Source organism: Lynx rufus, unplaced genomic scaffold, assembly GCF_022079265.1.
Source record: "Lynx rufus isolate CCGP_SWC_20201006 ecotype Redwood Valley unplaced genomic scaffold, mLynRuf1.p SCAF_7, whole genome shotgun sequence".
NCBI lineage: Eukaryota > Metazoa > Chordata > Mammalia > Carnivora > Felidae > Lynx > Lynx rufus.
Window position 1 is genome coordinate 107,667,917 of NW_025814889.1, and position 13,913 is coordinate 107,681,829.

The window sequence follows — 13,913 nt, forward strand, 5'->3', positions numbered from 1 at the left end:
ACAAAAGAGATATTGCTTTACATATTTTTTGGCCATGTGCCTCTTTTCAATTATTTCTTCCTTGTTACCTTTCCACAGGAGCATAGTAAATATACATATTTTTAAAAGGACTTGTATAGTATTCCATTCTATGAATCCATCATAATCTATTTAACTGTTTTCTTAGTGAGTATTTAGGAGTTTTTAATTACATGTTTTATTGAGATAATTGTAGATTAACACCTAGTTTTAAGAAATAATGCAGAAATATCCCTTGTACACTCTGTCCAGTGTCTCCTCATGGTAACATTTTTAAAATAAATTTTACTTTTTTTAAAACGTTTCTTTATTTATTTTGAAAGAGAGAGAGAGAAAGACAGAGAACGAACATGTGCACAAGCAAGGGAAGGGCAGAGAGAGAGGGAGAGAGAGAATCCCAAGCAGGCTCTGTGCTGTCAGCAGAGCCTGACACGGGGCTCGAACTCAGGGAACATGAGATCATGACCTGAGCTGAAATAAAGAGTTAGACATTTAACTGATTGAGGCACGCAGATGTCCCCAGTAGTAACATTTTGTAACGATAGTCTGATATCAGAATATTAATATTGACACAGTCTGCTGATCTTACTCAGTTTTCCTCAGTTTTCCTTGTACTCATTTGTGTGTATGATATATAATTTTTATCATCTGAATATACTCACTTATCTATTACTACAATCAAGATACTGAGCAGCTCCAATGCTACAAGGATCTTTCATGTTGCCCTTTCATGACCATAGCCACCTTCCTCCAACTCCATCCACCCCTTACTCCTGGGAATCACTAATCTTTCCTCCACTTATAAAATTTTGTCATTTCAAAATGTTACATAAGTGGAATCATATAGTATGTTAGCTTTTGGTTTGGGCTTTTGCTCAACATAGTTCCCTAGAAATTCAAGGAGATTTATCAATATGGTGACGTGTAGTAAAATCTATTCCTTTTATTTCTGAGTAGTATTGAATGGTATGGATGTGCTAGAATTGGTTTAACCATTCATCTACTGAGGGACATTTTGCTTGTTTCCAGTTTGAGACTATTATGAATAAAACCGTCGTGAACACTCCTGTACAAGTTTTAGTGTGTGAAAATAATTTTTTATTTCTCTGGAATAAATGCCCAATAGTATAGGCAATAAGTGAAGATCAGTCCAATTAAATCATTTGTATGTGAAAGAAAGATATGTAATATGTATAGCTATAGGACAGGCAGGCACAGGTTGTTTGTTTGATTTTTGGATGGGAGTGAACTGATTGTGTTTATGTGTGGAAGAGAGGCAAGTGGAATAAAAATGTATGGCGAGGCAATAAACAGAAAAAATAGTGGATGGAACACAGTTCAATATGTGAGAAATTGTCAGATTCAAAGCATAGGTACAAGATTATACTTTATTAGGAAGGGGTTCCTCTCCAAGTAAGATGAATATGAAAAGATTTCAGGAAAAGAAATAGGAAAATGAGGATGTTTCATTTTCTTTGTTAACTAGATCATAAACTATGAACACAGGATACTGTCTAATTTAATCAATGTATTTCTATCCCTAGTAGTGATGTTAATGTACCTTGTAGGCTCCCAAAAACTTGATTTTGAGATGAGTAAAAGAAGGAAAAGAGGAGAGAAGGAAGGAAGGAAAGAAGGAAGGAAAGAAAGAAAGAAGGAAGGAAGAAGAGTCAAGAACACAGCACTGGAAAGGCCAGGGACCTGAGGAAAGAATTAAAGTTTGGAATAGTCTGGAAAATAAAATACTAGTACAGAATTTTTCAAACTTTCTTTTCTTAAACCAAGACCCACAGTAAAACAAATACGCAACTACACTGCAGCTCATGTACACATGCATACATATATACCCATTTACAAGTGAAACAAAAGTTTTAAAAACTATTTTTATCTTTAACATATATAGTTAAATTATAGTTTCTTTTATGACCTACCCTATTTTTTCCTATCCTATTCCATCATTAAAACTTTGTGATAAAGAGCCACTGAATTAATTTCTGGATTCACGAGTTATCATCTGAAATTTGTGTCTGGTGTAAGAAAGTGGTCCAGGTTCATTCTTCTGCATGTTGTTGTACAGTTTTCCCAGCGCCACTTGCTGAAGAGACTGTCTTTATTCCATTGGATATTCTTTCCTGCTTTGTCAAAGATTAGTTGGTCATATGTTTATGGGTCCATTTTTGGGTTCTCTATTGTGTTCCATTGATTTGAGTGTCTGTTTTTGTGGCATATAATCTGAAATTTGAAGACTGTTGGATTAAGAGATGTTAAGAAAGATTGCTGTGCAGATGAAGAGCCTGACTAAGTTTGTAGGACATGTTGTAGTGGGAAGAGTCCTGGCTTTGTATCTCTCAATTAGGGTCCTGTTTCCATTGCTTATTAGCATAATGACTATGCACAGTTAAGTAAATTCTTCAAACCTTGGTTTTATTATTATTACAATGACTATAATGACCGTAACCCTGTTAATTTACTCTGATAACTATTAATCACACAAGTGTCTTCTAGTGCCTGGCTTGTCACAGATACTCAATACATGGAAGCTAATGCTGGTTGATGATGTGATGATTATGTGAAGATATACTGTAACGTATTGCTTGATCCATAGCCATTATAATCATTAAAGATTTAAATAAAATAAGTATTAATCTTATATACTATCCATATATCCATATGGATATCCATATATTGTCCATTATTATAACATCCATTATCCATTATGGATATCCGTATATTATCCATTATTATAACATGTTGTTGTTGTTAAAAACAGATGACTATCTATAGTAAAATTGACAACTATGAGTTAATGAGTAGAAAATAACCATATATTGCCCCATGTATAGACTTGAGTTGTTCTCTTTTGAGTATTCGAATCTTCGAATATTCAAGCTGTTCAGAGGTATTTTTCCCTTAATTATACCCATGAGGATGAATTTTACTGTGATGTTTCTTGGTTCAGGAAGCTAAGAGTGTCCTTTCCACGTGACTTTTCCCTTACAGAATTAAGAGATTAGTATTAGAGTTGATCATTTTGTAGTCACACATTTGAATTAACGGAGAGAGAAAACAATGTTTTCTAATATATGGTACAACCATAATAAGATATGATAAAAGTTTCCTAGATGAAAACATGTTTACACAGAACATTGGTATGACACATTAAACAACCCATAGTTTTTACTCATTTTAGCTACTTCAATTCTCTTTATATTTTTTTATTATTTATTTATTTTGAGAGACAGAGAGAGAGACAGAGAGACAGAGAGAGAGGGAGAGAGAGAATCCCAAGCAGGCTTCATGCTGTCAGCAAGAAGCCCAATGCAGGGCTCGATCCCACAACCCTGGGATCATGACCTAAGCAGAAATAGTCAGACCCTTAACTGACTGAGCCACCCAGGCACCTCTCAATTCTCCTTAAATGGTTTTGTGTTTTATTATGAAAGATGATGGAAAACAACAATGATGATGAAGCAAAGCTCGAAGAAGAAATAGAAGCTGAATTGGATAAAATCAGCATTTCTTCATTGGAAAAAGATGATGATGATAGTGATTCAAAATCAGAAACCCAGAGTGTTGATAGTGATACAGTAAGTGTTAAATACTGGACTTTTAGGAGCCTTTTAACTGGAGTAAACTTTTCAGGAGAAATATTACTTTTCTCAGTGTGTTTTACATAGTTATATAATTTTTTAACTTATGATCCCTTTTAAACAATGTGTATTGTTAGATATTTTAAAATTTTTTTTTTCAACGTTTATTTTATTTTTGGGACAGAGAGAGACAGAGCATGAACGGGGGAGGGGCAGAGAGAGAGGGAGACACAGAATCGGAAACAGGCTCCAGGCTCTGAGCCATCAGCCCAGAGCCCGACGCGGGGCTCGAACTCACGGACCGCGAGATCGTGACCTGGCTGAAGTCGGACGCTTAACCGACTGCGCCACCCAGGCGCCCCTGTTAGATATTTTAATATAAAAATGAAAATAGAAATCACATATAATTTCATATGCATATGTGTGGGGGTTTTTTGCAAAATTGGGATTATATTATACATATAATTATTTATATCCTGCTTTTTTTTACTTCCTGAGTGTCTTAATGTTATTAGATATACATGAAAAACAAAATTTATGTAAACTCTTTAGATCTATAGAAATAGTTATTTTTTTGGAAATCAAATATATCTTCTTTTCATTTGTGCATTTTCCCCAGTGTTTATATGCTTAGAAAATTTATTCACAGATTAATTCTTTTACATCAAAATCCTTAAACTAATGGGAATTTATTTTCAATTATGTTATAAAATGTAGATCTAGCTAGAAATTTTCCTGCATGTATTTAGTTAATATTATTAATATCACTTGATGAATAATTTACCTCTTCTCAATTGATCTGCCTTTTTTTATAATTAAATTTTTAAATGTTTATTTATTTTTGAGAGACAGAGAGAGACAGCATGAGCAAGAGAGGGGCAGAGAGAGGGAGACCCAGAATATGAAGCAGGCTCCAGGCTCTGAGCTTTCAGTGCAGAGCCTGACGCGGGGTTTGAAACTCTGGAGCCCTGAAATCATGACCTGAGCCGAAGTCGGTCACTCAACCGAGTGAGCCACCCAGGTGCCCCTGAACTGCTTTTTTTTTTTTTTTTAAGTTTATTTATTTATTTTGAGAGAGAGAGAGAGAGAGAGAGAGAAGGAATGTGAGCAGGGGAGGGGCAGAAAGGGAGGGAGAAGGAGAGAGACAGAGAGACAGAGAGACAGAGAGAGAAAATGAGAATGAATCTTAAGCAGGCTCCATGCTGTCAGCACAGAGCCCTATGCAGGGCTCGAACTCATGAACCATGACATCATGACTTGAGCTGAAATCAAGAGTCGAATGTTTAACTGACTGAGCCACCAAGGGACCTCTCAATTGATTTGTCCTATCTTTTGTATATGTTTAGCTCTATCTAAGATTATCTATTCTTTTCCATTATTCTGTTAGTTTTGGCCTATTGTAGTTTTTTAAGTATCAAATAGGTAAAATTGCTTTAGTTGTTTTGCTCTTTGAAATCTCCACTAAGCTTTTTCTAAAAACAAAAACAAAAACAAGTCATTTGTTAAATTTCAAAAAGCAGTTCTACTTTGATTTTCAATTAGGATTGAAATAACCTATATACTACTTTTGGAAAGTTAATATTTTTACATTATAATGATAATAGTAATGATATTCAAATGAGACAAACAATTCTGAAATTGTTCATTTAAATGTGAAATCAACAGAATCATGGATGTGCTTCATAACCACTTGAAAATGAAGAGCAAATTTTAACCAATATACTTGTTTGAACTCATTCACATATTTTGCTCAAATTTTTGGTGTATCAAAACTTTTATCAAATATTTGATACATAGGTTTAATAAACAATTTAACCATTGATTTCATGTTTTTTAAATTTGAGGATGTGGATGAGTTACCTGAGTCAGTTCTTCACTGTATTGACATCATAAAGAATAAGAGTAAAACTGTTGAAGAGCTCATTCTTCAGGACTTGGAAGATACAGAGGTTTTAAGTAAGTACAGTTTTTAACTGCTTGGCAGATAAGTTTTCTGTAAGCAGGAATGATTTATAATTTAGAAAATTATATTGTTTCAAGTTCTTATCTGTTGTTATACACATGTATGTGCATTTGTCTCTAGTATATAATATATGAGATTTTTATTTACTCCATTAATTTATTTCCTGTATTACTTTCCTTATATGTCTAATAAATAGTAGCCACCAACAGTTTGTTTTACCAGTCTTAATTAAAACCAGAGATTGTATTACGGCTGATTCTTTTTTTTTTAAATTTTTAAATGTTTGTTTATTTTTTTGAGAGAGAGACAGAACACGAGCGGGAGAGGGGCTGAGAGACAGGGAGACACAGAATCTGAAGCAAGCTCCAGGCTCCATGCTCTCAGTACAGAGTCTGATGTGGGACTCAAACCCATGAACCTCGAGATCATGACCTGAGCCGAAGTCTGAAGCTAAACTGACTCTGTGACGGTTGGTTCTTGAACAATGCTGGTTCAAATTACATGGCTCATTTATGCACAGATTTTTTACAGTATTATAAAATGGATTTTCGGGGCGCCTGGGTGGCGCAGTCGGTTAAGCGTCCGACTTCAGCCAGGTCACGATCTCGCGGTCCGGGAGTTCGAGCCCCGCGTCAGGCTCTGGACTGATGGCTCAGAGCCTGGAGCCTGTTTCCGATTCTGTATGTCTCCCTCTCTCTCTGCCCCTCCCCCGTTCATGCTCTGTCTCTCTCTGTCCCAAAAATAAATAAACGTTGAAAAAAAAATTAAAAAAAAAAATAAAATGGATTTTCTTTTCCTTATGATTTTCTTAATAACATTTTAATTTCTCTAGCTTACTTTGTTGTAAGAATACAGTACATTATACACATAGTATATAAAATATATGTTAATAGACTTTATGTTATTGGTAAGCCTTCTGGTCTACAGTAGGCTATTGGTAGTTATGTTTTGGGGTATCAAAAGCTATATGCAGATTTTTTACTACATGGGGGTTGTCACTTGTAATCCCCATGTTGATCAAGGATCATCTGTACTTTGCATTAAAGAAAAGAAAATTGGTTGCAGGAATATTTTAGAAGTATCAGTTTATACATCTTTTTGGAGAAAAACAATTTATATGAGAAGGCTAACAAGTTTTATTTGATTCAGCTGAGCAAATTTACTTCTTGAAATTATTCTAAGACTAATAGAATGATTAAAGATTTAATTAGAATTAATCAAGGTTTAGTTTATAATGAAAAATGGCAACAGCCTAAGTGTTTAATAGGATCTTAGTGTGTGCAACTACACCCATTAAAAAAGATGGCTTAGATGATATTTAATAGCATAAAAATATTCATGATGTAGTGTTTAAAATTATTATAAAATTCAGTGTTATTTATGCAAATATTAATGTAAGTTACAATATGGATATTCATAGATATTCATTCAACAAATATTGCTGTGTGAAATGATCTGTTTTAGCTACTAAGACTATAACACAGAACAAAATAGACAAAGGTCCTGCTTTCCTATTCTAATGTTCCAGTGTGGGGAGATAGACTATAAATAAATAAATATGTAATATTTTAATCATGATAACTTCTATGAAGGAAAAAGTTTAAGATAGGGGATAGAGATTGGAGGTTGCCGTTTTAGATAGGGTAAGTCAGCGAAGGCCTCTCTGAGAAAGTAATATTTAAGCAATAACTGAAAGGTAAGCCACATGGACATCTCAGTGAATGAGAAGGTGAGCTACGTGGATATCTAGAAAGACAATGTTCCAGAAAGAAGGATCTGTAAAGGCCAAAGCACAGATCATATAAGTGTCAGATCATAGAGGGCTCTTATAAATCATGGTCTGGACTTTGGATTCTACTCTCTGTATGCTAAGGTTTTTGAGTAAAGAGTGGCAGTATCTGACACATTTTGAGACAATCATTCTGGTGATTATGTAGAAAAGATGCCTTGAGGTAGCAAAAGTCTACTACAAAACTGTTGTAATAGTGTGGTTAGAAATGAGAGTGATTTGAGGGGCGCCTGGGTGGCGCAGTCGGTTAAGCGTCCGACTTCAGCCAGGTCACGATCTTGCGGTCCGTGAGTTCGAGCCCCACGTCGGGCTCTGGGCTGATGGCTCAGAGCCTGGAGCCTGTTTCCGATTCTGTGTCCCCCTCTCTCTCTGCCCCTCTCCCGTTCATGCTCTGTCTCTCTCTGTCCCAAAAATAAATAAAAAACGTTGAAAAAAAAAATGAGAGTGATTTGAGTAGAAATGATGAAAAATAGTCATATTCAAGAAACCATTTTTAAGGTAAAAAGAACCAAATGGATGTTTTATTGGTGGATTGGAATGAAAGGAAGAGAGGAAATTGACTCCCAAGATTTTTGTCCTGAGAACCTGTGTGCATATATAAATACTTACTATATGTAGATGCTTTAAATTTTGGCAGTGACTATCTGTAGTTGAGTTATAGGGAATTTTAATGTTTTTTAAAATTTATATTTCCTGAAGTAAATATAATGAAAGTATATTATAAATATATTAGCAATTATATAGCCTAATTAAGAAAAAATAGAAGGAAACACAATCATAGAAAATTAGTTACATAAAAGGTTATATAATTACAGTTGTAGCAGTGGTTTAGAAAATTATGAGATCTTATGTATCATTCTAATGAAATAAGTTTGATAGTATCAAAGAATAGTATAATTTTTCAAGAAAATTCAAATTATCAAAATTGTTTGAAAAGGGTGGAAAACATGATTAAATTGATAACCTGGCAAGAAGGTGGAAAAGGTTTCCTTCTCAAATGTCATTAGAAATTAGTATGAGTTTTGGGGCACCTGGGTGGCTCAGTCGGTTAAGTGTCTGACTTTAGCTCAGGTCATGATCTCAAGACTTGTGAGTTCGAGCTCCACATTGTGCTGTGTGCTGACAGATCAGACCCTTGAGCCTGCTTCGGATACTGTGACTCCCTCTCTCTGCTCCTCCCCTGCTTGCACTTTGTGTGTCTCTCTCTCTCAAAAATAAATAAACATTAAAAAAAATTAAAGAAATTAGTATAATTTTAAAAAAGAAAAAAAGAAATCAGTATGATTTTACAACTGATTTCTTACAATCCACAAGGATAAACAAATCTGAAGATTATATTTCATTTATAAAAAGCTACATATTTCAAATATAAATCTGTACAAGCATAACACACATACAAAAGAAGCCAGAGGCTAATTTCATTTTTGAATGTAGATATTTTGTTTAGGGCTCTCATTTGTAGACAGAAGCTACTTTAGCTCCTTTAAGCAGAAAGGTTTTTGGGGTATTTGTGTGTTTGTTTTTATGCACAGAGTAGATGTTTTGGTTACTTATTGCTGCAAAACAAACTGAGTGGTTTAAAATAACAATATGTTATTATCTTTTATGGTTCTGTGGGTTGACTGAGCTTAAATAGGCAGTTCTTGCTTAGATTTCTGTATGCATTTACAGTTAGATCTTAATTAGGAATGCAGTTAGCTGAAGTCTTTAGTCTTCACACGTAATATTTTTAGGAAAATAAAGACTTAAATATATCACAGAATCTAAATCACCCTCTGAAACCTGGCTTCAAAGAAATCTGTAGAATGTTATTTTTGCTTTCAACCTCTCACATAGGAAATCATGCTGGTAAGGCTGTGAGTAGGTGTTGAAGACAATATATGCTATCGGACAAAACTGGTGTGAAGAGGTAGTTAACCAGCAGAACAGTCATCTGTAAAAAAATAGTTTACTAGTAGGAGAGGTTCCCAGGATAGAACACATTAGCTGAATAAGGACAAAAAAAAAAAAAAAAAAAAAAAAAAACAAAACTACATCTACACAAATGGTAACAGGACAATAAAATTCAACAAAAAACACATAAAACCAGGAATGAAAGCTCACTTCATTCACATTAGTAGTTATAATCTTTTAAATTAGTAATTTTATTAAAGTATTTTTAATATCTTGTGAAAGCTTATATTGCTAGTTTTTGGCAGGTAGAATTGAACTTGTGTTGATTTCTAATTAGGGCATCATTGCAGTATAAAACAGCATTATTCTGTGTACATGGAAAATAAACTTCAGTATAAAATATGAAAGGTGATCAAAAGAGTGCTTTATAAATTTATTACTTTTATTTTTAGGACAAAGATTACAGATTTCCTCTGTTCTTTATTTTTCATTATTTTCCTATGGTTTTGTGTGACTCATCATCGAGTCACTGATAGAGGTTTCTGGATGACTCCGTCGGTTAAGCATCTAAGTCTTGTTTTCTACTCAGGTCATGATCTCATGGTTCTTAAGATCAAGCCCTGTGTCAGGCTCTGCATTGACAGCATGGAGCCTGCTTGGGATTCTTTCTCTCCCCCTCACCCTGCCTCTCCCACACTCATGCGCATGTGCATATACTCTCTCTCTCTCTCTCTCCCAAAACAAATAAAAAGAATATACTATGATAGAATTTGAGATTAAAGGATGACGAAAGCGTTTGAGATTTTAACATGTTTTGCCTTGCTCTCTAATATTTAAAGCTATAATATTTTTTTCTTTCTCTAGACTATAGTTATGGAGTGGTTTCTAATAATCATATGCATTTAAAGATAGAATTATCAACTGAACATAAAGAAAATCCGGAACAATTAATAAAGGTATATGATCAATATTTGACTGAAAGTACTCAATATTACAGTTAGAAATTTACCTTTCCCTCTTATAAAGGATGCTAGTTCACTGATTTAAAGTTCACTGATTAAAAATTAAAAATTTAATTATTTTTAAGCAAATAATTTTTAGTATTGTGCTTTTCTCTGGCATGTAATAGACAACAACTCAAATTTCAACCTTTAAAAATATTAGAAATAGTGATTTGAACCATCAGTACTTGGAAATTTAACTATATTGTGTGATTATTTTTTCCCTAAAATCTCCAAGGAAGAAAACGATGACTATAATATTAATTACCTTGCTTAGGAATGTACTGTTACAGTAGAGACTTTAAATATCGTATGGAAAATTTAAAAATAGAACATCTTATGTTAGTTAAAAAAAAAGATAAAATAAAAACATTCTTAAAGAAATAATATGAAAGGAGAGCCTAGCATTTTTGGTTAAAACCTCTAGAAATGTATACTCCTGGTCCCTATGATGTTTAGTGTAATTTTAAAGTTGCCTCTCTCTCTCTCTCTCTCTCTCTCTCTCTCTCTCTCTCTCTATATATATATATATATATATATATATATATATATATATGTCTCTTGACTCCCTTTTTTTGGTAACAAACTTGAAATATTAATTTTGAATTATCATACTGCTACTTCATTGAAATAGATATCCTATATCTTACCAGCTAGAATATGGTGCAGGTCTAATTATGGAAAAGTATTCATCAATATTATGACTTTTTCATAATTTAGGTTAAAGTAGGAAATAGTTGTTTTTTAAATGTACTAAATGTATCAGCAGTTTGTATATGTGAGCAATCACTCTAATTGAGAAATATAGAAATATATTAGGAAGAAAACATTAGTAGAAACATTTGGAAATAATTTTCAAGGAATTTCTTTTTTTCATTTGAGTATAGTTAACACACAGTATTACATTAGCTTCAGGTATACAGCAGAGTAATAAAACATCTCCACACATCATGCTATGCTTACCACAAATGTAGCTACCGTCTGTTACCATAAATGGCTGTATACCATCGACTCCATTCCTAATGCTATACCTTTTATTCCTATGACTTATTCGTTCCACAGATTTTCAGGCAGTTTAACTGAATAGTGCGGATGAATATCAGAGAGTGCTTAGAATTCTGAAAAATAAGGAGGGCAAAATATAGTCTGTTTGCATGGGAAAAACATTTTTAGTGTGCTATAGAGTTGTATTTGAGAGAGATTCAAAGTAAATAAAGTTCTAGATATGTGTACATAAATACTTGATACATTATTAAAGCGATTGCTTGACTCTTTCTTTAATTATTGGCATTCTTTTTAACCTCTTAGATGTTATCTGAAATAGAAAAGGAAGAATTTCTGAGGAGTAAAACCCATTGTAGCAGTCCTGATTCTATTCCAGAGCCTGGTCCTCATGATTTGCCTGTAGATGAACATGTCTTGTCAGGTGGGCTAAATGCTCAATGACAGTTTTGATAATTTTAATGTGATTTACTATAGTTATCTGAAAAATGATTAAGAGTTTTCTTCTGACATTTAGAAAAATACAATCCTGATATTTGAAAATTATTATGCTTTACTGTACTTATTTAATTTCATATTTTCATACTTTTTAAAAAAATTAATGTTTATTTGTGAGAGAGAGAGAGACAGACAGAGCACAAGCGGGAGGGGCAGAGAGAGAGGGAGACACAGAATCTGAAGCAGGTTCCAGGCTCTGAGCTGTCAGCACAGAGCTTGACACAGAGCTTGAACTCATGAGCCACGAGATCATGATCTGAGCCGAAGTCAGATGCTTAACCGACCAAGCCACCAAGGTGACCCCATATTTTCATAGTTTTTTATACCTCTTAAATTAACTTGATTTAAATATATTTAAAATTTTCCATCTATATAGCTGACTGAAATAGATATACTCAGCCTTGGATTTTTAAGTGTCCTTTAACTATGTTCCTTAAGTATCTTTTAAGTACAGCACACACACACATATTATGTTTTTACATTAAGTTTTGTGGTATATAATTTAAGGCAAGTTATGTAATTTCTTAATTGAGTGAAATGGAACTCCCTTATATATGACTGCAATAGAATTTTTATGTATATTTAAGAATGTATTTTTTGCATATTGTCCCTTTTACTTTGGTAATACATTGACATTATTTCTTCATTTCAAAATTACCCTTATACTTTACATTAAATCAGTTTTGAGAGGTTAGATTTTTTTTTTCTTTTTTGAGAGAACGAGAGTGTGAGCTGGGAGTGGCAGAAAGAGGGAAGGAGAGAGAATCTTAAGCAGGCTCCATGGCCAGCACAGAGCCCAATGTGGGTCTCAATCCCACAACTCTGAGATCATGTCCTGAGTTGAAATTAGGAGTTGAAATCAACTGACTGAGCTACCCAGGCACACCGAAAGGCATTATTTTAATAATAATAATAATAATAATAATAATAATAATGTTTCTCTTCATGAATGCAGATGATACTGATATAAATTTTGGATACTGTGAAGTGGAAGAAAGATGTAGGCAGTCTTTTGAAGCTTGGCAAGACAAACAGAAAGAACTGGAAGACCAAGAGAAAGAAACTCTCAAAGCTCAAAGGGATAGAGAACAAAAGCAATTTGAAGAAGAAGAAGAAAAGAGACATTGCTGGATGAAACAGTTTGAAGTTGAAAAGAAGAAATTAGAGAATATTCACAAGGTAAGGATTTTTTTTTAAATTTTTGTTGTTTTTCATACGATTTTTGAATCAGTAACTACTTCTGAATAGTACTGGTGTTTTGGATTATGGCGGGGATTGAGCTATGTTCTGTGTATTTTTTTTTAATAGAATTTTACTTTTTGGACCAAATGACATTAGAAAATATTTTTTTAATATTTATCTTTGAGAGAGAGGGATAGGGGGTGGGGAGAGCCTGAGTGGGGGAGGAGTACAGAGAGAGGGGAACAGAGGATCTGAAGCGGGCTCTGTGCTGACAGAGAGCCCGATGCAGGGCTCAAACTCATAATCTGTGAGATCATGTCCTGAGCAGGAGTCAGACCCTAACTGACTGAGCCATCCAGGCACCCTATTCTGTGGGTTTTAAGTACTTCTGATAGTTGAAGCAATTGACTGTGGTAGTAGGATTTACTATGGACTTCTTGATTAGTTTTCACTGTAATTCATTGGAATTTCAGATGCTTCTTTGGATCTTGGGGGTCCCCTGGGTCTATGAAGTTACAAAGATTGTCCTAGAAAGGCTGATACTTAGAATATAAACTGTTGTTTTTTCATACCCTTCTTATCATGGAAGAAGGCAACATAATTTACTTGATCATGAAATATCCTTGCTATGTGGTCTAATATATAGCAATTACATGAAACATTTGGTTGAAGTGGTTCAACCATGTAGGTGATGGCCTATGCCTTGCTCCCATATTGAGCTAATTCCTGGGCCAGAGATTTTTTGGTGTGAAGGAGTTTTATGTTGTTGTTTAAAAAAAAATTTTTTTTAACGTTTATTTAGTTTTGAGAGACAGAGCATGAACAGGGGAGGGGCAGACAAGGAGACACAGAATCCGAAGCAGGCTCCAGGCTCTGAGCTGTCAGCACAGAGCCCCATGTGGGGCTCAAACTCACAAACGCAAGAAAATGGCCTGAGCTAAGTCAGACACTCAACGCACTGATCCACCCAGGAGCCC

The 13,913-nt window shown here is 34.2% G+C and overlaps 1 protein-coding gene across 1 annotated transcript in view; it reads left to right on the plus strand.

Annotated features, from left to right (window-relative positions):
- Nucleotides 1-3,461: 3,461 nt before the first annotated feature.
- Nucleotides 3,462-13,913, plus strand: part of LRRIQ1 (leucine rich repeats and IQ motif containing 1) — a 202,522-nt gene continuing 192,070 nt past the window's right edge. Inside the window, exons 1-5 of the mRNA XM_047065006.1 lie at nt 3,462-3,605; nt 5,453-5,564; nt 10,118-10,209; nt 11,563-11,680; nt 12,710-12,933. Coding sequence (XP_046920962.1) covers nt 3,462-3,605; nt 5,453-5,564; nt 10,118-10,209; nt 11,563-11,680; nt 12,710-12,933 — 690 coding nt within the window. The remainder of the gene's footprint in view (nt 3,606-5,452; nt 5,565-10,117; nt 10,210-11,562; nt 11,681-12,709; nt 12,934-13,913) is intronic.